The sequence below is a fragment of the Staurois parvus genome, unplaced genomic scaffold, assembly GCF_062004578.1.
Source record: "Staurois parvus isolate SC_StPar_1 unplaced genomic scaffold, SC_StPar_1.0 ptg003526l, whole genome shotgun sequence".
In the NCBI taxonomy this organism is placed as follows: Eukaryota; Metazoa; Chordata; class Amphibia; order Anura; family Ranidae; genus Staurois; species Staurois parvus.
This window is the reverse complement of record NW_028321322.1, coordinates 100,066-124,515: the sequence shown is the minus strand read 5'-3', so window position 1 is coordinate 124,515 and position 24,450 is coordinate 100,066. Positions and strand designations below refer to the sequence as shown.

The 24,450-nt window shown below is 40.4% G+C and overlaps 1 protein-coding gene across 1 annotated transcript in view; it reads left to right on the top strand.

Annotated features, from left to right (window-relative positions):
• LOC149427744 (enhancer of mRNA-decapping protein 4-like) overlaps nucleotides 1-24,450 on the top strand; it is a gene marked incomplete at its 3' end in the record, with an annotated part of 131,261 nt that overhangs the window by 23,434 nt on the left and 83,377 nt on the right. The window contains exons 7-8 of the mRNA XM_089667712.1: nucleotides 503-602; nucleotides 702-879. Of these exons, the coding sequence (XP_089523838.1) occupies nucleotides 503-602; nucleotides 702-879 (278 nt within the window). The remainder of the gene's footprint in view (nucleotides 1-502; nucleotides 603-701; nucleotides 880-24,450) is intronic.

The window sequence follows — 24,450 nt, the reverse complement described above, 5'->3', positions numbered from 1 at the left end:
GAAAAAAGTGCGTTTTATGAAGCGAAAAATACGGTATATGAATTTTTATTCTAAAGAAAGATCATTGACTTGTTGTCTTTCTTACAACTACAGATATCCATTATTTTAATCGATAAAGAAATAGTTTCATCCACAAAACTAGTCCTCTACTCTGTGGACTCAAATTGGTTATGAAAATACAACCAATTGTATAAACTTAAAATTTATTATTTTATGAAGTAAAAACAAGTCCTTATGGTGACTTATAAAGTGGACTTTGGTCTGAGGAACTTAGTTGGACTTTCCTACATGTTGGAAGAGGCACATAAATGTTAAAAATGACAATGTGTCCTTTGTGTTTTTATGTTAACAGTTTCACAGATGTCCTTTAGATTATAATTGTACATTGAGTTTGAATGGTTTCTTTTTAGTGGTGAATGTCTGTGATAACAATGAAAACAAAGTTTTAAAAATCTTACATGGTAGTTTCTGTTCATTCTGATAGCAGTTTGTTCCTCTCTAGTTTTTCTCCAGACCCATATACCTCGAGTGTATTGCCTGGGTTAAAAGTGTCCCTGGATTTGTCTGCAGAATTCTTGATTCTCACTGATGTTCAGAGAAAAGTATGTATTCATATGCCAATGATTTTTTTATTAACTATAAATCATGACAGAACATTTGCCTGGAATAAATGATATTTTTGCTTCCATTTTTGTGTACAGGTTTTATATGTGATGGAGTTGCAGCAAAACCAGGATGATGGAAGGGCTGCATTCACTTCAATTTCCGAGTTCTTATTGACTCATCCAGTTTTGAGTTTTGGAATTCAGGATGTATGTCGTAATTTAAGACATTCAGAAGTTCTTCCATCAGAGGCAGAAAGTGATAACACTGGTGCAGGTGGGTAAAATGTAAAAGACTTGACTATTATTTTTTAAAATGATCCATGTAAATGCAGTGCTTTCTCACCAAAAAGGTAGTCCAATTTATCTGAAGCTCCTTCAGATCATCAATGAGATCAAACAGATTCAAAGGTTTACTTCTCTGCTTTGTCACTAACTGTTCCTAAGCCTGTAGCTGGTCAATCAGCACCTGACCTCACCTAGCCCTGTCCACTGCTTTCTGGATTGAAAAACCCTCCTATCTGAAGTTTTTGATGCTGTGGACTGCAGACAAGTTAGTTTAAGATAACTTTGAAGTCTGTCACAGGTGTAATGTTTGTGGGAATATGTAAATGAACAGGTATTTAACCACTTGGCCTTCAAAAAATTTACCCCCCTTCCTGATTAGACCTTTTTTTGCGTTACGGCACTGTGCTATTTCAACTGGCAACTGCACTGTCATGCAATGCTGTACTAAAATGAAATTTATGTCCTTTTGTTCACACAAATAGAGCTTTCTTTTTGTGCTATTTGATCACCTCTGGGTTTTTTATTTTTTGCACTGTAAACCAGAGCAAAAATTTTGAAAATAAACCTTTTTTTTTTTATTTCTCATTTCTGTTGTAAAAAATATCCTATAAACTCAAATTTCGCCATAAATTTAGGCCAAAATGTATTTTTCCATTATATTTTTGGTAAAAAAAATCACAATAGGTGTATATTTAATTGGTTTATTAATTGGCTTGTGTGATAGTTGTAGCGTCTACAAACTATGGTATAGATGCTGGAGTTTACTCCATTTTTTGCTCTACGGTGCTGCGCTAGTTTAACTGACAATTGCGCAGGCATGCAAATTTTGTACATAAATAATAGTTATTTTTTTCACACAAATAGAGCTGTCTTTTGGTGGTATTTGACCACCTCCTGTTGTGTTTTTTTTTTTTTTTTTTTTCTTTATTGCGCTATAAACAAAAAAAGACCTAAAATTTGGGGAAAAAACCCCCCAATATTTTCTCATTTGTCATACAAAATATCCAATAAATTCAAGTTTCGTCATAAACTTACATCAAAAAGTTATTTTGCTATGGGTCTTTGGTAAAAAAAAAAAAAAAATACCAATAACTGTATATTAATTGGTTTGTGTGAAAGTTATATTGTCTATAAACTATGGTATAGATACTGGCATTTACTTTCTGACTGTCTATCACATTTCTTGAGGTGCTAAAATGCCAGGGCAGTACAGCGACCCCCAAATGACCCCTTTTCGGAAAGTAGACAGCCTCCTAAGCTATCTGTTGAGAGGCATATTGAGTCCATGGAAGATTAACTTTTTTTATTCCACAAGTTTTTGGAAAATTGCAAATTTTTTTTTTTGCACAAAGTTGTCATTTAAATGGTATATTTGGAATTACTTCCCAAAATATATTTTGCTACTTTTCCTCAGTATGGGGATACCACATGTGGGAGACTTTTTGAGCCTAGCCACATACAGGAGCTGATAATCCAATGACCCCTTTGAAAGCCTAATGGTTACATAAATTTCTCATTTCACTTCCTCAATACCTTTCACCGTTTCAGAGGCTCTGAAATTCCAGGATAACAGTCCCCCCCACAAATGACCCCATTTTGTAAAGTAGACACCCCAGACTGTTTGAGAGGTATGTTGAGTCAATGGAATACTTTATTTTTTATTTTTTGGAAAATGACAAACATTTTTTTTTTTTTTACATAAAGTTGTCACTTAAATGGTATATTGCTCACACATGCCATGAGTATATGTGGAATTACACCCCAAAATACATTCTGCTACTTCTACCGAGTATTGGGAATACCACATGTATGATACTTTTTGGAAGCCTAGCCACATACAGGAGCCCGAAATCCAATTACTACTCTGAAAGCCTAAAGGTGCGTAACTTCCTCATTTCGCTTCCTTACCACCTATCAGTTTCGTAGGCCCTGAAATGCCAGGATAACACCAAACCCCCCTAAATGACCCCTTTTTGGAAAGTAAACACCCCAAAGAATTTAAAAAGAGGCATGGTATTTTGGTGGTCTAATTTTTTTCTCGCAAGGTTTTGAAAAATAAAGAAAACAAAAAATGTTTTTTTTCTTCATTTTCTTCTCCAAAAACTTGTGGCAACAAACGAGATCTACAAAATACTCGCCATACTTATGATCAAATTCCTTGGGGTGGCTACTTTCCAAAAAGGGGTCATTGTGGAGGGGTTGTACTATTCTGGCATTTCAGGGCTTCCGACGCTGTGATAGTCAGTACGTGTAATGAAGAAATAAAGCCCCTTAAAAGTCTGAAGGATCTTATTCGATTTTGGGGTCCTGTACGTGGCTAGACTGCCAAAAAGTGTCTCACATGTAGTATCCCCTTAATCGGGAGAAGTAGCAGAATGTGTTTTGTGGTGTAATTGCACGTATACCCATGGCATGTTTGAGCAATATATCATTTAAGTGACAACTATTTTTTTTTTATGGTAATTTTTCCAAAAACTAGTGGTAAAAATAATAAATTCTGCTATTGACTTAACATGCCTCTCCGAAAAAAATAAAGGGGTAATTTTTTTTTTTTTGGGGGGGGGGCATTTTATGCCCAGCATTAGAAGTTTACGCCACACATCACTCACTCTTCTAACTACCTGAAGACCACGTCTTTTCTGACACTTGTTGTTCACATGAAAAAAAATCTGTGTTTTAATGAATAAGATGGTGGGTGCTGCAATTTTTTATGTCACATAGTACTCACGCACCAATTTTTCAGACACAAATGTTTTTAAAAAGTACACTTTTTTTTACTTTAAATGCACAAAAACACAATATATTGGCCAGTTGTTTGGTAAACTATAAAAGATGATGGTGTGTCAAGTAAATGGATACCAAACATGACATGCTTTAAAACTGCGCACGCCCTGTGAAATGGTGACAAACTGCATACATTTTTATTATCCCTAAGCGATGCTTTACAGGCTACCATTTTAGATAGATTTACATAGGAGTTTTTGTTTTTTTTTATTTTTTCATATTGCTCCTTTAATTTTTCTTTTTTAATCACTTTTATTGCTATCACAGGGAATGTAAATACTGTGACAATAGCCATTGACAGGTATTCTTCTCTGAGAATTCTGGGGTCATTTAGGCTCTAGATATCTCCTCTGCCCTTACATCATCTGATCTCAGCATTTGTTCTTCCACTTCACTTCAAGCAATTCATCATTTTTCATGCAGGCTTTACCCCCCTTTTTAAGACAGGTTACAAGCTGTTGTGGGAAGCCCCAGCGACTAGGTCGCATGGTGCCACATGCGCCAATTCCAAGATTGTACAAATGTCTAAATAGTGGCATGCTTGAATAAAAATTGGCCACGTATAAGTGGTACTCCATATGGAAAAAGGATGACACCAAGTCCCAAACTATCTTGCCACTGCTGCCCATGTAGTCTGGGCATCCGGGAGGGGGGGGGGGGGCACGTGACTATCTAACCTCGTAAATCAAAAAATTACATATATAGCCTGTTGTCCTCTCACAGGTCTTGTATATTTTGATACCATATCTGGCTCGCTTGCTGGGGAGCAATTGAATGCAAGGTGGCCAGAAAAACTGAGGGTCTCATCAACACAGATGTTTTGCTGGGGAGTATACGCATCTGCAAATTTGTGGTTAAGGTGATTTCCGAGGGGCCGAATTTTGTTGAGCCGGTCAAATTTAGTGTCACCCCAAGGAAAACAAGCAAGCACATCCGCAAGGACACTATAGGCTCTACGGGCCTGTGTTCAAATTCTTGGTGGCTGCGGGACACTCCTTTTACTAGCCACCACAGCAGCTTGTACTGTAGTTATGGGACTCTCCACATTACCAAGTGATACTGCAGTGCTGCTGTGTATAAGACCAGGATGTACTAGGCCACTGATGCTAGACAGTTAACCAAAAGGTAGAGTGATACTAGTACTGATACTCTGCTGCATATGAGAATCATCATGCAATTGTAACATCTCCGCAACTTGGGAACGGGGTTGAGTATCCCTTAGCAGGGATTTCTACTCCATCGCCTGAGCTATCTTTCAGGGTGTCGCTGCTGTCTACAGATTTGTATTCAGTGAGGTTCACTAGAGTACCTTTTGTTGGACGTTTTGGCCACTTAATTTATAGGTAGTGTGACTCATGGGAAAAAGAGCACCTGGCTGTTGGACTGCTAGAACCACTACAAAAAAAATTACCTGCATGTGCTAGCATAGATCAGCCCTGATTCTGCTAACACTGTGGTTTTGTGTGCAGTGTATCAAGTGATAGTGGTCTACTGACACTGTGTTTGCTGGGGGAGAGGTGAGGGGGGGGGGGTTAATCGTAGGGGCGAAATGCTGGTTCCAGGGCTGATCCTGCTGACGCTGCGTTTTTGGGGATACTATACTATTGTGAATATAGTTCTGATCTGATCAAAGATATGGATCTGTTCAGACACTATACTAGCAGTGGAGGTTTGTGTATGTGAGCAATCAAAGGGTTAAATGTGATTGATGTAGTGGCGGGCAATCCGATGCTATCTGGGAGGAACGCTAACTGACGCTAACACCGTCTGAAGTCGCCTGTGACACTAATGCAGTGATCAGTAAAAAAAAAAAAAAAAGTGTGTACACTGTACTAATGATACTGGAGACAGGGCAGTAAAGGGGTTAACTGGAAAGCGATCAGGGGGTTAAATGTGACTTAGCTGTGCTTTTACTGTAAAAATGTGCTGTTTTTACTCACATACAGTGGATATGAATAGTGTACACACCCCTGTTAAAAGGTCAGATTTCTGTGATGTAAAAAAATGAGACAAACATAAATAATTTCATAACTTTTTCCACTTTTAATGTGACCTATAAACTGTACAACTCGTTTGAAAAACAAACAAATCTTTTAGGGGGGAAGTAAACATAAAAAACTAAAATAATGTGGTTGCAGAAGTGTGCACACCCTCTTATAACTGGGGATGTAGGGGAGTGGCCTGAACATGGCGCTGAGAAATGAGCATTCTTCCAGGATCTACAGCTCCCTGGGCTATCCGAAGTAGCGCAGACAGCCCTTAACCTCCTTGGCAGTATTCCCAAGTGTAGCTCGGGGTTAATTATCCGTGCCAAAAGCGGTAACCCTGAGCTTCACTCGGGATTACCCTGCAGCGTTGCTGTGGGATTCCCTGTTTCACTTAGTGGCTTGATGTCACCTTTTCTGCTCCTGCACCCAATCACTAATCCTCTTTTCTTTTTTTTTTTTTTTTCCCTGCTGGGTTTATAACAACCCAGGGCGTTCTCTTGGTACCCGCCAATGTATTTTCGCAGGTAAGACACGTCTTGACTTATCGGTTTTTCCCCACCTGCAATTCTCTTCTGGAATCACAGGATGTTTCCCAAGCAAAATTTTTTACCTTCAATTGCTTCATTGGCTGAAACCTTTGCATAGCATCTCTGCCTTCCCGTAGCAAAAATCAGCATTCGAACTGCGTTGCCAACAACACCCCGGTGCTGCTGGCCTTGTTTCTCTGCTTTCTGCATCCTTAAATAGGCGCTCAACGCGGACTTCTCTATCTTGTGTCACTCAATGGAAGCACGAATTGTGGGCGGTTGTGGAATTGGAGGACTGGAATAAGGCCTGATTGTTTATTGCCAAATGTTCATTCAACACAAATACTCTGGAAACGGCATACAAGTATTGTTTCGATGGTATTGGGTTCCGGTCGTATAGCTCAGGCGAATTGTGCCTATAGTTATTGCTGCTTTTGGGGTTGTGGCATAAAAATAAGAAAAAACTGCCATACTAATCAAATTATAATACTATATTTTTGTAATATTGCCGACTCACTTTAAATATAGTGTGAATTGTAAACCCAGCAATACTTAGAAAAACAAAATGGCAGTTGACTAGTGCAGACCCGCCTGAAAGATGGTTTATATTAAATCCTATGCGGAGTAATATATCACTACATTAGTGAATGCAAATATTGAATTTATTGGATCTCATGGATCGTGAAAAAGGTAGACAGACATGGTCCACATGGTACAATCATGTTTTAAAATCACAGAATTAAAATAAAGAACCGTTTGGCATCTTCAAAATAGCTGTATGGACAAAAGTGGTCAGTGCGAGGCTGTAGGGATTCCTCTGTGTTCATCAGATGAAATTTCCATACTTGATGACCTAATAAATTAGTTTTCCTCTTTAACTGTTAATGAACATCAAAATATGTATGGAAAGGTTCCTAGGAATAAATTATGGATAATCATGAATTCAGAAGAATAAAAAGGCTTGTCATCACCATTGCAGCCTAGTCGGATACACATATGCAGGTAAATAGGGTTATTAATATATATTTCATTACCTTCTATGTGGGTGTGCCATGTCTTGTAGATAGTGGGCATGGATTTTCTTGTGCAACCAGAAATGGTGAAAAATAATCCAAAAAACTGTAATATTGAAATTTCATAATGGAAACCTGATCAATTCCCGCTGATGAGGTGAAGAGCATTCATATATGGGTAATGATGATGAAGTCCAAAAATGTAAATATGGAAGTCTCAATAAATTGCATTCAGACATTACTGGTTTCTTTTTAGATGTGCCCCTCTAGGGGTTCCAAAAATTCCTCTTATGTAAGAGCTAATGCGGTTCCTATAGGGATGCGAGAGACTAATGTTCCATATCACAAACCGTGTAACACACGGTATAAATATACCTATTCAATCCAAAAATCCCCCTCAAGATAAGGCTCAATCAACTCTATTGTTGCATTGGGTGTATAGTCCCGTATCAAAAAAATTGCGGTTTGTTATGATGCAGCTAAATGTACTAGTACTTGCCACTGGTGGAAGTGAACTGAGCCACTTAGAATCGCCTAAAAAACTCCTCAGAGTAGTTGCCTTGTGGTCTTTCCATTTTGCCTCATGCTTATCCAAGATGGAGCTGCATCGCTTGCTTCCCCTCTTGGATACCGCAGCCTATGAAGACGCCAAGTGTGATGTCATAACGTTGACTCGTTTCGTCCGCCAGTCATCGCAGACTTTGTCAGAACTGGGAGGGGGACATCTCTTCCATTGCTTTATATAGTGCCTTAATTGCGCCTTTTTACAAAATATGTCGTCCTCTTGTGTTGAAATGTCATCACTACATTAAAGTAAAAAATTCCATAAAAAAACACATGATTGAGAAAAATGGCCAAATACACTCAAATCTATTACAGATAGTATTCTTTATCATAAATATATTTTCTCTTCATGGTTATCTGATGGTTACATGGATGTTAATATAATTTTATATATATATATCTCAGTCTCCAAAATTCTTTAATTGAATCTACTCTTTTTATATTCTTTTTAGTTCAGAAATGCTTTGAAATTCTGTTCAGTATTTAATCCCTATGGCAGTAAAGTACCTAATGTATATATCCAAAATGTCTCTTTTTGTAAAAGTATTTTATCAAAATCACCTCTCCTTGAAGAGATATTTAACAGGAAAATTCCCTTCACTTTAAAACCTTCTGTTTTCCCTTGATGTACATCCTTAAAGTGCTGAGCTAAAGGATTATCTTTCTCCTTTTCATTTCTTTTTTTGTTTTCATTTCTAATATCTCTCAGATGTAATCCAATTCGTATTCTTAATGGTCTTTTGGTTTTCCCTATATAAATTTTATTGCATGGGAATTCTATCATATATATCACTTTACTACTGGAACAATTAATAAAGTTTCTAATTTTAAGCATTTGAGATTTATCTGTATAAAAAAATTGGTCTGTTTTGTGCACAAAAGGGCAAACTTGACAATGGCCACATGGATACATTCCTATGACTTGTTAAGCTAACGTTTTATATAATACATCAATGAAAAGACATACACAATACATAAAACATAATTTCTGTTGCAAATTGCAATAATTGGACTATATATCACCAAAGACGAAAACCCCAACGCGTTTCAATTAATTGGATTTATAATTTGAATCTTCAGGGAGAACGAGGTGAAATGCTATAACCAGTGCTCTAGAAAATAATTCAATAATGGAGGAAAAAAAGACGCACCATATGAAGAGTGACTCGCATCACCATTCATAAAAACAGAAATTCAGAGGATCCTTGCTGGTTAATTCCTGGCATAGTCTATGCAGACAGACCCCTCAGTGGTCCAACTGAGTGAATGAATGCTAAACATGCTCATAAAAACCATAGATAATCGCCTCCCGCCTGCCATATAGTAAAATGATGGACGCAAGGCGGTTTTCTCGTTCTGGGAGGACGTCGTGTGATGTCCTCCCATTCTTACCGTTCATATGCGGCTCCGGGATCGCGCAGCGCGGTGATCGGTGGTGCGCTTGTGTCCCTCGGACACAGCGGATCAACAGAGCCGAAGATGCCAGCTCAGTCATGTGATCAGCTGTGTCCAATCACAGCTGATCACATGTAAATAGGGAAATGCCGGTTATCAGCTTTTCTCATCACGAGCTGTCACGCTGACAGCTGGAGAGGAGAGCCGGTAATCGGCATCCTTCAGAGGGGACATGTACACTAATCATCAGGGCCCTGATGATCTGTGTAGCCCCAGCAGTGCCACCTGTCAGTGTCCATCAGTGCCAGCTGTCAGTGCTCATCAATGCCACATTTCAGTGCCTACCAGTGCATATCCATACCACATATCAGTGCCCATCTGAGCTGCCTTTCAGTGCCACCTATCAATGCCAGTCAGTGCCGCCTATCAGTGCCCGTCAGTGATGCCTGTCAATGCCCATCAGTGCCACCTATCAGTGTCCATCAGTGCAGCCTATCAATGCCCATCAGTGCAGCCTCATAAGCGCACATCAGTGAAGGAGAAAAATCACTTTACAAAATTTTATAACAAAAATAAATTTTTTTTTCTTCAAAATTTTCAGTGGTTTTTGGTTTAAGAAAAATAAAAACCCAGAGGTGATTAAATACCACCAAAATAAAGCTCTATTTGTCACAACAAATTATAAAAATTTCATATGGGTACAGTGTTGCATGACCGCGCAATTATCAAAGTGCAATAGCGCTGAAAGCTGGACATTGGCCTGGGCAGGAAGGGGGTACAAGTGCCCTGTAGGCTAGTGGTTAAATACATTGTTGGAATTCTATACAATATATATGAAGGGAAAAAAAGGGGAAAAGGAACTCACGTAAAATTGTCTAATAGAAGTCAATAGGGAATTGCAAAGGGTAACACACCCTTCCATCAAGCACTTCAATCAACCCAGACATCTGAAACAAACTAAGGAGAGGCAAAAAAGATTAAAAAACAGCCTTGTCCTGAATAAAATCAGTAATCCACATAAAGTGTACAGATGGATAAGTCAATAAAGGCAATAATTATACCTGGACTAGATTACTGATGAGCTTCCCCTGTAAGAGCTATAAAGTGTGGAACCAACAAAATGTTTCTACAAATGGTCTCTGAAAGGTATACAAAAATGAGATACTAAGTATAGCTACTCATAAAGATCAAACAACAAGCCAATGATAACAGATTGTATACCTCTTTCTTGTATCAGGATGTAAACAGTCCAGAGAACCGCCACAGCTACAGCTCCCACTTAAAGAAAGTGAACAGAGACCAAACAGCTTATATAGCTGTTAGAAATCAATGAAGCCCCATGAAAAGCACATGTCCAACACTGCCCAATTGAAAGACTTTTCATCCAAGGCAGTCTGTTGACTGCCTCACAAGGGGGGTTGTCTACATTATGTCTTGCCCCTGTGGAGCCTTCTATGTGGGCAAGACAATGCGTGAATTCTGGCGTAGGATATATGAACATACACATGCCACATCAAGTTGCAATATACTGTATGTTAACACTCCACAGCGCAAAATTTTTTAAATAAATATATTTTCAATGAAAAATCATATGTGCATATAACAAAAGTCCAAAAGAAAGTCTCTAAATGATAAATGTGCTCCAATCCCAGAAACTGTGCTCAAAATAATATTCAAAAGTGCTCACACCATCCATGACTGTCTTTGAGAATGCCCTGGAGGAGGGGCGAAACACGTCGACGTATTTTCGGTCTCGGTGGATGCGTAGTGATGTCACGTCTGGTGAGTGGAGTACACGCTGGTTTGCGGTGTTCCGGAGCCATTTCCTGTTTTCCCTGATGGTATATTGATTTTTTTGCCATTTGCTGCCAGTCCACTTCTGAAGGAGCAATCTATATGAAGTTGTGAAGTTGTTTTGTTACTATAAGCTATGCTGTGAGCCTCAAAAGCTTATTTACATAGAAGCGTAAATATATTTTGTACCATGTGAGTGCATTAAGGGCAACAATTTCAAATAATAGTTTAGACAGTATTGCTCTGTTTGTGTTTTTTATTTTTTTCCATTGCCATCTATATGTGGGGATCGCTTGATAGGTTTTTCCTTTCATGAGCTGCAGCATTTATATTTAGCGCAGGTTTTATTTTATTTATTTAAGTTGCAATATACAGGTGAAACTCGAAAAATTAGAATATCGTGCAAAAGTTCATTAATTTCACTAATGCAACTTAAAAGGTGAAACTAATATGAGAGAAACTCATTACATGCAAAGCAAGATAATTCAAGCCGTGATTTGTCATAATTGTGATGATTATGGCTTACAGCTCATGAAAACCCCAAATCCACAATCTCAGAAAATGAGAATAATACATGCAATCAATAAAACAAGGATTGTACATAGAACAATATCGGACCTCTGAAAAGTATAAGCATGCATATGTACTCAGTACTTGATTTGGGCCCCTTTTGCAGCAATTACTGCCTCAGTGCAGCGTGGCATGAAAGCTATCAGCCTGTGGCACTGCTGAGGTGTGTTATGGAAGACCAGGATGCTTCAATAGCGGCCTTCAGCTTTTCTGCATTGTTCCGTCTCATGTCTCTCAATTTTCTCTTGGCAATGCACCATAGATTCTCTATGGGGTTCAGGTCAGGCCAGTTTGCTGGCCAATCAAGCACAGTAATCACACAGTCATTGAACCAGGTTTTGGTGCTTTTGGCGGTGTGGGCAGGTGCCAAGTCCTGTTGGAAAATGAAGTCCGCATCCCCATTAAGTTTGTCTGCGGAAGGAAGCATGAAGTGCTCCAAGATCTCCTGGTAGACTGCTGCGTTGACCCTGGACTTAATGAAGCACAGTGGACCAACACCAGCAGATGACATGTCTCCCCAAATCAACGCAGACTGTGGAAACTTCACACTGGACTTCAAGCATCTTGCAGTGTGTGCCTCTCCATTCTTCCTCCATACTCTGGGTCCTTTGTTTCCAAATGTGCTGCAAAAGTTGCTCTCATCAGAAAAGAGGACTTTGGACCACTGAACAACAGAGCAGGTCTGTTTTTCTTTAGCCCAGGTAAGACGCTTCTGACGTTGTTTGTTAAGGAGTGGCTTGACAAGAGGAATACGACATTTGAAGCCACATCCAGGATCCATCTGTGTGTGGTGGCTCTTGATGCACTGACTCCAGCCTCAGTCCACTCCTTGTGAAAGTCCCCAACACTTTTGAATGGCCTTTCCTGACAATCCTCTCCAGGCTGCAGTCATCCCTGCTGCTTGTGCACCTTTTTCTTCCACACTTTTCGCTTCCACATAACTTTCTATTAATGTGCTTTGATACAGCACTTTGGGGATATCCAACTTCTTTTGCAATTACCTTTTGAGGCTTTCCCTCCTTATGCAGGGTGTCCATGATGGTTTTCTGCACAACTGTCAGGTCAGCAGTCTTTCCCATGATTGTGATTCCTACTGAACCCGACTGAGAGACCATTTAAAGGCTCAGGAACCCTTTGCAGGTGTTATGGCTTAATTAGCTGATTAGAGTGGTACACTTTGAGCCTAGAATATTGCACCTTTTCACAATATTCTAATTTTCTGAGATTGTGGATTTGGGGTTTTCATGAGCTGTAAGCCATAATCATCACAAATGTGATAAATCACAGCTTGAACTTTCTTGCTTTGCATGGAATGAGTCTATCTCATATTTTTAACTTTTTAAGTTGCATTACTGAAATAAATGAACTTTTGCACCATATTCTAATTTTTCGAGTTTCACCTGTATATTCACCCATTGGTAGACATATTGTTAAAGTACATGGTTATAGAATGCAAGACCTAAAATTGTGGACCCTGGAAAGGGTATTTTTCAATAATAGAGGGGGTGATATCAATAAGATTCTTTTACAAATAGAAATTAAATGGATTCATCGTTTAAAAGCTAATGTATTTCCAGGATTAAATGAGAAAATAAGCTTTAAACCATTCTTGGAAGGCTTTGTTTCTGGCAAATCGGAACATAACCTGTAATTCCTAGATTGTAAGCTCGAAAGAGCAGGGCCCTCGAACCCCTCGCGTATTGTATTGTTACTGTCTTGTCTCATGTTCTGTCCCCCTTGCTACTGTACAGCACTGAGCATACCCTTTGGCGCTATATAAATACTGTATAATAATAATAATTACGGAGCCCTGGATTGTGTGTCTTGGCTTTTTTATAGAATGAAGTTGACTTTTATATTTACATTTATTTTTTTTATTTTTCTGTTTAATTATGGATAGTTTTTTTGCTGACTGACCGCTCTATATTGGAAGATATGGGAAATCTTTTTCCCTATATCTCCCTTTTGCTGTGTCACCATATAGTCTCTTGAGAGTGTTTATACTGTATTTTTAACATTATTGTTTGTATATTGCTTATTTTTTTCCTTTAATGATCCTTTCTGGTCTTCCCTATGGCATCGCTGTGCATCCAGCATGTGTGGCACCCATACACGATAATTTGTGGACTGGGGGTCTCTTTTTGTCCCTTCTCTCCTTTGCTTAGGTTGAGCGTTTGTTTCCCTTTCTCCCTTTGCATCAGAGATATGTTGCTTGGCAACTCTGGGACACATGCGTGCCGGCACTGATTACGCTGGACTAGCAGTGACATTCTGATACAGGACATGCGCCGCAAGTGATGTCATGCCATCCTGGATGTCAGCGGCGGACATCTTTAGTGAGGGGAGTGTTTAACTGATCGCCTAATGGGCAGCTGGTGTGCTTTTTCATGTGGCTTCACGGCCTTGGCCGTGTGTTTTGGGTCATTGTCCTGCTGGAATACCCATCCATGACCCATTTTCAATGCCCTGGCTGAGGGAAGAAGGTTCTCACCCAAGATTTGACGGTACATTGCCCTGTCCATTGTCCCTTTGATGTGGTGCAGTTTTCCTGTCCCCTTAGCAGAAAAACACCCCCAAAGCAGAATGTTTCCACCACCATGTTTGACAGTTTAATGGTGTTCTCAGGGTCATAGACAGCATTCCTCCTCCTCTAAACACGGTGAGTTGAGTTGATGCCAGAGAGCTCAATTTTGGTCTAATCTGACAACTCACAGTCCTCCTCTGCATCATTCAAATGTTCAGTGGCAAACTTCAGATGGGCCTGGACATGTGCTTTCTTGAGCAGAAGGACCTTGCGGGCATTGCAGGATTTCAGTCCTTGTCGGCGTAGTGTTTCCAATTGTTTTCTTGGTGGCTGTGGTCCCAGCTGCCTGGAGATCATTGGCAAGATCCTCATGTGTGGTTCTGGGATGATTCCTCATTGTTCTCATGATCAATGACACTCCATGAGGTGAGATCTTGCATGGTGCACCAGATCTAGGGAGACTGACAGTTATTTTGTGTTTTTTCCATTTGCGAATTATTGCACGAACTGTTGTCACCTTCTCAATAAGCTGCTTGGCGATAATTTTGTAGCCCAGTCCAGCCTTGTGTAGATCTATAATCTTGTCCCTGACATCCTTGGACAGCTCTTTCGTCTTTGCCATGGTGGAGAGTTTGGAATCCAATTGTTTGATTGCTCCTGTGGACAGGTGTCTTTTATACAGGTAACAAAATGAGATTAGCAGCACTCCCTTTAAGAGACTTCTTCTAATCTCAGCTTGTTATCTGTATGAAAGACACCTGGTAGCCAGAAATACTTCTGAAAGATAAAGGATCAAATACTTATTTCCATCCATGAACATGCAAATCAGTGCATAATTTGTTAGATATGCATTTCTTTTGAATTTTGTGTTGCTATTCTGTCTTTTAAAATACACCTACCATTCGATTTTTAGACTGATAATTTCTTTATGGGTGGGCAAACATTCAAAATCAGCTGGGGATCAAATACTTATTTCCTTCACTGTATATTTTGAGAGCAAGTTCCTGTTGCTGTCAGAAAAAAAAGGTCAATGCTGCAGCTTAAAGCATTCCTGCAAAGAAAACCGCAATGGTTAACAATAAAACCGTAAAAGTGTAACAGTAGAGCAGTAACAACAACAATTTTTTGGGGAATTTTAACTTTTTTTTTTTTTTTAAACTTTTTAACACCTATTTGTAGGGTCCCTCCCAAATGCGATAGCCAGTTTCCTGACTACTTAACATCTTCCGAGACCCTGTGTATTTATGTACCCGGAACTGTGCTGTGCTGTACCCTATACTAATACTCCACTAGTGTATGGTAGGGATGGAAGCAGTTCTTGATACAGAGGCCAGGAGGGACAAAAGAAGTGGCCGTCGTGCCTAATTTCATGTCTGCTACAGACACGACATCTTTTTTGGGGGTTCCTCTGGTTTGGGGTACCAGGAATGATATCGGGAAAATGCCTCTCATTCAGCCGGTTAACTGCATCTGGGTTGGGGGTTTGGGCCACAGCACTTTCTGGGTACAAAAGGGCCGTGATGATCTCTTCCTGTAATTTTAGGAAGGATCCACTATGTCCAGTTGCTTTGTAAAGAACAAAAGTGTTATATATAGCCAATTGAAATAAACAGACACTTTTTTTTGTACCAGCGTCTGGCTTTTCGGGAAACGAAGTACGACTTCATTATCTGGTCGTTGAAGTCTACCCCTCCCATGTTAAGGTTATAATCATGAACACAGAGGGGCTTCTCAACACCAGCTACCGTGGTAATTTGGATGGCAGTATCTGCGTGAATGGAAGACAGGATGCAAACATCCCGTTTGTCCTTCCACTTCAGTGTGAGCAATTTCTCATTTCTCAAGCAGGCTTTTTCCCCCTTTCTATGACGGGTATTTACAATTCGTTGGAGGAAGCCCTGGCAATTAGGTCGCACAGTGCCACATTGTACAAATGTCTAAATTTGGTGTCACCCTTTTTCCATATGGGGTACCACTTATACGTGGACAATTTTTATTCAAGTGTGCCACTAAGTCCCAAACTGTCTTGCCACTACTCCCCATGTAGTCTGGGCATCCGGGCGGCTCCACGTGACTATCTTTTCCCTCGTAAATCCAAAACTTATATGTGTAGCCCATTGCCCTCTCACAGGTCTTATACACCTTGACTCCATATCTGGCACGCTTGCTGAGGATAAATTGTTTGAATGCAAGGCGACCAGAAAAATGAATGAGGGAGTCATCAACGCAGATTTTTTGCTGGGGAGTATAGACATCTACAAATTTTTTGGTTAAGGTGATTTACGAGGGGCCGAATTTTGGGGAGCCAGTCAAATTCAGGGTCACACCAAGGACGACTAAGTGTGTTGTCGCTGAAATGCATAAAATGCATTATATTCTCATATCTAGTCCTGGCCATGGCAGCAGAGAACATGGGCATATGATGAATTGGGTCTGTGGACCAATACAACTGCAATTGACTTTTTATAGTAATGCCCATGTTGATGGTTAGGCCCAAAAAAAACTTTAAATTCGGAAACCATAATGGGTTTCCATGCAAATGGTCTGGCAAGATTTGAATTTGGGTTGACAGCGATAAACTGTTGGCGGTAAACTGTATAAATTGCTTTGATCCACAATCAATAAATACAGATCTTCTGTCAAAAACAGCTCCATAAATTCAAGGGGAGTATTTAAATATGCTGTTTCCACCTGAATTCCTGGTTGGGCAATGAATGGGGTAAGTATGGGTGCTGCGGTATTTGTGGACCACCAATCAGGATTTGCAAGCACCTTCAGAAAGAACACTCTGGGCTCTACAGGCCTGTGTGTGAATTCTTGTTGGCTGCGGGACACTGTTTGTGCTCTCCACCGCATCAGCTTGTACTGCAATTATGGGTGATACTGCAGTGTTGGTATGAAAAAGACTAGGATGTACTAGGCCACTGATGCTCGCCAGTTCACCAAAAGGTAGAGCCGCACTAGTACTGGCACTCTGCTGCATATGAGCTTCATCATGTGTTTGTAACATTTCAGTAACCTGGAAATGGGTTTGGGTACGCCTGATCTTAGCAGGGACCTCTTCTTCATCGTCTGAGCTATCTGTCAGGGTGCCGCTGCTGTCTACAGGTTCGCATTCTGAGGCTGATAATGTCAGTGAATCTTCCCCTTCGCTCTCACCTGACACGCTCAGATTCCTGTAGGCCTCTTCACTAGTGTACCTTTGGTTGGACATTTTGCCCACTAAATTTACAGATGCCTAGTGCGACTCATGGGAAAAAGAGCACCTGGCTGCCAGACTGCTTGAACCACTACAAAAAATATACCGAGAAGTGTTAACAGAGATCAGGCCTGATTCTGTGAACACTGCGGTTTTGTGTGTAATGTATCAAGTGACAGTGATCTACTGACACTGCACTTGATGGGGGAGAAGGGGGGGTAAATGTAGGGGCTAAATGCAGGCGCTGGCAGGTGCCGGGGCTGCTACCGCTAACGCTGTGTTTTTGAGGACGCTGTACTAATGTGAACGCTGGTATAGTGCTGATCTGATCAAAGATATTGATCCGTTCAGACACTATATTAGCAATGGAGGTTTAGTGTGCAAGTGAGCGTGTTCCCAGTAATCAAGGGGTTAAATGTGTGTACTGGTGTACTAGCGGGCAATCTGATGCTATCTGGGAGGGACGCTATCTGACGCTAACACTATCGGAACACGCCAGCACACTAATATAGTGATAAGCAATAAAAAAAATTTGTACACTGTAAATAATGACACTGGTGACAGGGCAGTGAAGGGGCTACCTGGGGGGAATCAGAGGGTTAAATGTGACCTAGGTGTGTTATAACTGTATTGTGTGCTGTTTTACGTTTTACATTTTCTGTGTCTTCTTCTCTCTCTGGGACGGGATGTGCCCAGGCAGAGAAGATTGACATCATATCTTGTCCTGTGTAACTGTCACAGGACAGGGACTGATCATCTGACTTCGGTTGGACATCACTGTCCTAAATCGAATGATTTATCCCTCGGGGATCGAATTGTGACACCCGCATCCACATTATGGTTTAAGGTTAACTCCACCTTCGTGGGAAAAAAGATAATATAGCATATACAATTATGACACAAGTCATTAATTGAATACTACTAAAAGTGACCTTTCCTTTTCAATCTGCAGCACTGTAATTGTCTAAAATGCAATGCAGTATGGCACATTGTGTACATAACGCCTTCCAATATGTCTTTTCCTGTTTGTATGATTGGCTTACTGATTTTTTTTTTTAAAGATTATGAGCATCCCCTGCAACAAAAATGTTATTTTTGGTGAGATACTCCCAAAGGGAACTCAGGTCTAAAGGTATGCAGACCCTGCAGTTTTCCTCAGAGCCCTGCAGGTGCAGCAGCTGATTGATAACTAAAAATACTCCCATACAGATTTGCTTTGCACAAGGACACAAAGAAACAGCTATTTCTTCAGAATAACAAAAGGTAGGACTCTGCAACAAACTTTGTTAAAATTGTAATTGTAAAATTGCAATGTACGTAGATCACCCAGAGGAAAATATATTTTTCCCAACAAAAGTGGAGTTGCTCTTTAAATCATTTTGACACTGTGTTCTATGTAATGCTGGTTGATTTTTGTGATACACACGATGCAATGTCGGATACATAATAAGTCGAAACATTGAATAGGTCTTGCAAACGTTATCCCCATACTTGGAAAGAGTAGAAGAATTTGCTTTGAGGTGTAATTTTATCTATGCCCATGCTGTATGTTAGAAATATCTTAATAATTGACAACTTTGTGTTTAAAAGGAATAATGTTCTTTTCACATTTTTCAAATCCTTGTGGAAAAGGAATACAATTTTCAAAAGACTCACTGTGCTTCTTTTAAAATACCATTGTGTGGTTTTCTTTCCTCCTGGTGCTCTAGGGCTTCCAAAATTGTGATATGTAGTCATAAAGTTAGATGCTTAATTTATTATGCCCCTTGAAAGCATTAAAGAGGTTGTAAAGGCTGAAGGTTATTTTACCTTCATGCATTCTATGCTTAAAGGTAAAAAACCTTGTGTGCAGCTTTGCCTTTAGCCCCCACAATACTTGCCTGAGCCTCATCGCGATCCAGCAATGTGAATGGCAGCTTCGGCTGTCACAGGTCTCTTCCTCCTCATTGGCTGTCAATCACAGCCAGTCAGCCAATGGGGAGAGAGGGGGGATGGGGCCAAGCCGCGTCTCCATGTGTGAATGGACACACGGAGCAGCGTGTTCCCCATAGCAAGCTGCTTGCTGTGGGGGCACCTGACAGGAGGAACCAGGAGAGCCTGCAGGGGGCCTGAGAAGAGGAGGATCCAGGCTGCTCTGTGCAAAATCACTGCACACCGCAGGTAAGAATAGACATGTTTGTTATTTTACACAAAACAAAAATGAACCTTTAGAATTGCTTTAAGATGCTCTTTGTACTTCGGGTCCTGTACATGGCTAGGCTGTGAAATTGTCTTAAACGTGGTATTGCCATAGGAGTTGCAGAATGTGTTTTTGGGGTGTGATTGTAAGTATGCCTATGCTTTGTGAAATTGAACTTGTTAAAATGACAACTTGGCAACAAAACAAAGAAACAAACTTTATTTAGTTTCATCATTTTACATACTTTTGGCAAACAATTACAGCTTTAAAAAAAAAACCTCAGTATGCCTCTTACTAAATACCTTAGACATTCTACTTTGCAAAAATAGATTGTTTTGGGGATATTTGTACTGTTACATTTTAGGGTCTGAAGAAATGAGGTGTTAGAACATAAGGACTGATCAATTTACAAAAATACATACCATCATTTGTAGACTATATAATTATCACACAGACTAAGGTTTGTTTCATATTGCCGTGACTTGGGATCTGACTCGCGAGACCCCAAATTGCATGATGTGTGAAATCCCATGTTAGTCAATGAGAGCTGTCTTAATTAGCACTATTGAAGTTGCTCAGACTTAAGAAAAATTTCCTGCTCTACTTCAAGGCGACTTCTATCCGACTTGTGCCCGTATACTATAATAGAAGTCGCCTCCAAGTCAGATCCTCATCTATATTGATGTGATTTGGATCTGACATTACAGGACGTTTACCCAGGCATTCCCTGAAGGTTGCTTCAAAGTAGTAATCAAGTCACCTGGCAAAGTTGCGCGACTTTCAGGTAACAGTAGTGTGAACCAAGACCAAATAATATGCGCTGATTATTATTTTTTTTTTCACCAAAAAACGTAGCAGAATACATTTTAACTAAAATGTATTAAGGATTGTTTATTTGCAATAAAGAAAAATGTTTTGTTTTCATAATTTTCTTTCTTTTTAATTTTATATAGCAAAAAAGAAAACAAATGGTTAAACCATCATAAGAAAGCTATTTCTAAAAAAAAAAGATCTAAAATTAATTTGGGTACGTTGTCATGTGATAGAGTAATTTTCATTCAAATTGTGGCAGCTCAGTAAACTAAAAAATGGTATGGACTGGAAGGGAGTGAATAGCCAAGTCTTAGAAGTGGTTAAATAATCTCTAAATATGGGGTGCCACTTAAGTACTATGGGACCGCCCACAGTATATATACTGCAGCAAAGCGGCCCCTGTGCGTAGGATCATGTTTATAAATGTCATCCTGTTTACATGGTAAAGGGAGCAAGCGAGGCGTGAGACCACCCTACCCGCGGCACTGATCACAGGTGTCAATCACTGGGTCCCGGCCGGTGATTACCCACCGGAGCCTGGCGATTGCTGGCAAACACTGACAGGGAGCACAGCTGCATTGTTTTCAATGCAGCTCTCCTCCCTGTTGGTTTCCAGCACACTGTTCCAGAGAGCAGAGCTTAGCTTTCCGGAACAGTGTGTAACTGTGAAGAACAATCCCCCCCACTCCCTAGTAAAACACTCCCCTCACACAGTTAACCTTTGCATAAAAATGTTAACCCCTTCCTCCCCAATGCCATTAGTACACTCAGTGCTTTTTTTTCTTGCACTGGTCACTGTATTGGTGTCACTGGGGATGTCAGTGACTCCAAGTTAGTTCCCCCCCAGTGTCAGAATGTCCGGCGCAATCCCGCCATAAGTCGCTGATCGTCGCCATAAGTCGCTGATCACAGTTATTAGTATATAAAAAAAAATCTATACCACCATTTGTGCACGCTATAACTTTCCCACGCAATCGTCAGTTAAAGTAACGCAGCGCCATATCACAAACCGCTTATGTAACTGCTTCTTGACCGCCCTATAGCAGAAATACTGCTACAGGGCGGCACGGGTGTGCAAAATCATATATATATAGATAGAGATATGTATATGTGTGATTCACGCTCCCGTGGTTTTCACGCCCCTCCCAGATAGCCTCAGATTGCCCTCAGTACATCAGTAATCACATTTAACCCCTTAATTGCCTGAAACACTCTCATACACAATAAACCTCCATTGCTAGTATAGTGTCTGAACGGATCAATATCTTTGCTCAGATCAGCACTATACCAGCATTCAAATTAGTATAGCGTCCCCAAAAACGTAGCGTTGGCAGGATCAGCTTTGGCACCTGCCAGCACCTGCGTTTAGCCCCTATGCTTACACCCCCCCATCCTTCTCCCTCAGCAAGTGCAGTGTCAGTAGGTCACTGTCACTTGATACATTGCACGCAAAACTGCAGTGTTGGCAGAATCAGGCCTGATCTCTGTTAACACTTACCAGTAAATTATGATGACTCTCATATGCAGCAGAGTGCCATTACTAGTGCTACGCTAACTTTTGGTGAACTGGCGAGCACTAGTGGCCTAGTACATCCTGGTCTTTCACATACTTCTTAGATTGTAAGCTCCCAGGATCACACCCTTCTAACTCTGTTGTATTGAACCTTATTGTTGACAATAGTCTCCTGTTATATTTTAAAGCGCTGAGCAAACTGCTGGCGCTATCTAAATCCTGTATAATACCAGCACTGTAGTATCACTTGGTGACGTGGCGAGTCCCATATTTGTAGTCCAAACTGTTGTGGTGTCACACACAAGTATTGTCCCGAAACCACCAAGAATTCGCACACAGGCCCGTAGAGCCCCTAGTATCCTTCCGGGATGTGCTTGCAAATCCCAAAATTCTGCAGCACCCGTACTTCCCCATTCACTGCCGAACCTGAAATTCAGTTGGAAACAGCAAATTTAACTACTCCCCTTGATTTTTTGGAGCGCTGTTTTTCACGGAATATCTATATACGTTAATTGTGGATCAAAGCAATTTATATGCACAACATTTTATCGCCGCCAACCCAAATTCAAATCTTGCCAGACCATACGCATGGAAACCCGTTAAGGTTTTCAAATTTTTTAATTATTTTTTTGGACCTTACCCTCAACATGGGCATTACGAAAAAAAATGAATTGCGGTTGTATTGGTCCACAGACCCGATTCATCACATAACCGTGTTCTCTGCTGCCATGGCCAGGCATAGATATGAGAGCATAATGTGTTTTATGCATTTCAACATCAATACAGTCTGTCGTCCTCGGGGTGACCCTGAATTTGACCGGCTCCACAAAATTCAGCCCCTCGCAAATCACCTTAACCAAAAATGTGCAGATGTCTGTACTCCCCAGCAAAACAATCTGCGTTTGAGTCCCTCATTTTTTTCTGGCCGCTTTGCATTCAAACAATTTCTCCCCAGCAAGCATGCCAGATATGGGGTTAAGATGTATAAGATCTGTGAGAGGGCAACGAGGCTATACATACAAGTTTCAGATTTACGAGGGAAAAGATAGTCATGTGGAACACCCCAGATGCCCAAACTACATGGGGAGTAGTGGCAAGATAGTTTGGGACTTGGTGTCATCCTTTTTCCATGTGGGGTGCCACTTATATGTGGACACGTTTTATTCAAGCGTGCCACTATTTAGTTATTTTTACAATCTTGGAACTGGCGCATGTAGCACCGTGTGACTTAATGTGTGCCCACCATTAGAAGTGGGTGGATTCAGGGTGGTATATTCTAATGGTGGGCATACTACCCACTTTTTCTGGCAGAGATTTCTTCTCTTTTTTTATCGTTCAGTCCACAGGCTGCATACAAAAAAAAAAAAAAAGCATATATGCCCAACAAGGACCAGCAACGTACGCGTATATCCCTGGACTTTGGTTATACCAGGATGATGCCTGCAGCTGTAGGCATCATTCTGGTATCATTCTTTTCAGTCGGCGATCGGCTTTCATGTAAAAGCAATCCCAGTGTCTAATTAGCTGCACAATTGCTTTTACAAGCAGCCAGAGATAATGCCCCCCCCCCTCCCCCGCTGCCTTCCACAGCCTTTACAGGCAGTCCTGTGCCATCAGGGGAACCTGAGAATGCAGCCGGTGTTTCTGGCAGCAGACCATAGAGCTTATTGGAGGCCAGAATGGTGCCAATCATTTCTGTAGTCTAAAAAATCGGAACCTACAAACATTTCATCACTTCATTTTTTTCTAGATATAAACCGTGCCATTTGTAAATTGGGAAAGCATAACACCAATCTTGGTTTGATTAGATAATGTAAGGGCAGAGGAGATATCCAGAATATATGACAATGCCCATTGAAGTTATAGGGGATATTTGCATTTCCTGTGATAGCATTAAAAGTGATAAAAAAAAATGAAACGGACAGTGTCAAAATGAAAAAAATCTAAATAACAAATAAAAGAAAGTTATCGCCGTGAATGTCAGATCAAGGGCAATAATTCTTATACTAGACCTCCTCTGTAAATCTAAAATGGTAGCTTGTAAAGGCTTTTAAACCGTTGCCTATGGATATTAAAGTATGCAGTTGGACACCTCTGCACGGGACATGCGCAATGCGTTTAAAATTGTCATGTTTGGTATCTATTTACTCAGCATACCATCATATTTTATATTTTACCAAATAATCTTGTGAGAAAAAATGAGATCTGATTCCTTGGGTTGTCAATTTTCCAAAAGTAGATGATTTGGGGGTGGTTTGGTGCTATCCTGATATTTCAGGGCCTCTGAAACTGTGATAGGTAGTGAGGAAGAGAAATGTGGAAGTTACGCACCTTCCGGGTTTCCAAGTGGTCATTGGATTTCAGGCTCCTGTATGTGGCTAAGCTCCCAAAACGCCTCACACGTTTGGTATCCCCATGCTCGCTAGAAGTAGCAGAATGTATTTTGGGGTGTAATTCCACAAATACCCATGGCTTGTGCAAGAAATAAATAATTTAAATGACAATTTTGTGTAAAAAAAAAAAAAAAAGTTTTTGTCATTTTCCAGTAACTTGTGGAAAAAAAATAAATCTTCCATGGATTCAGTATGCCCCTCAGTAGATAGCTTAGGGTGTCTATTTTCCGAAAAGGGGTCATTTGGGGGTGTTTGCACTGTCCTGGTATTATAGCACCTCAAGAAATATGATAATATACTATGT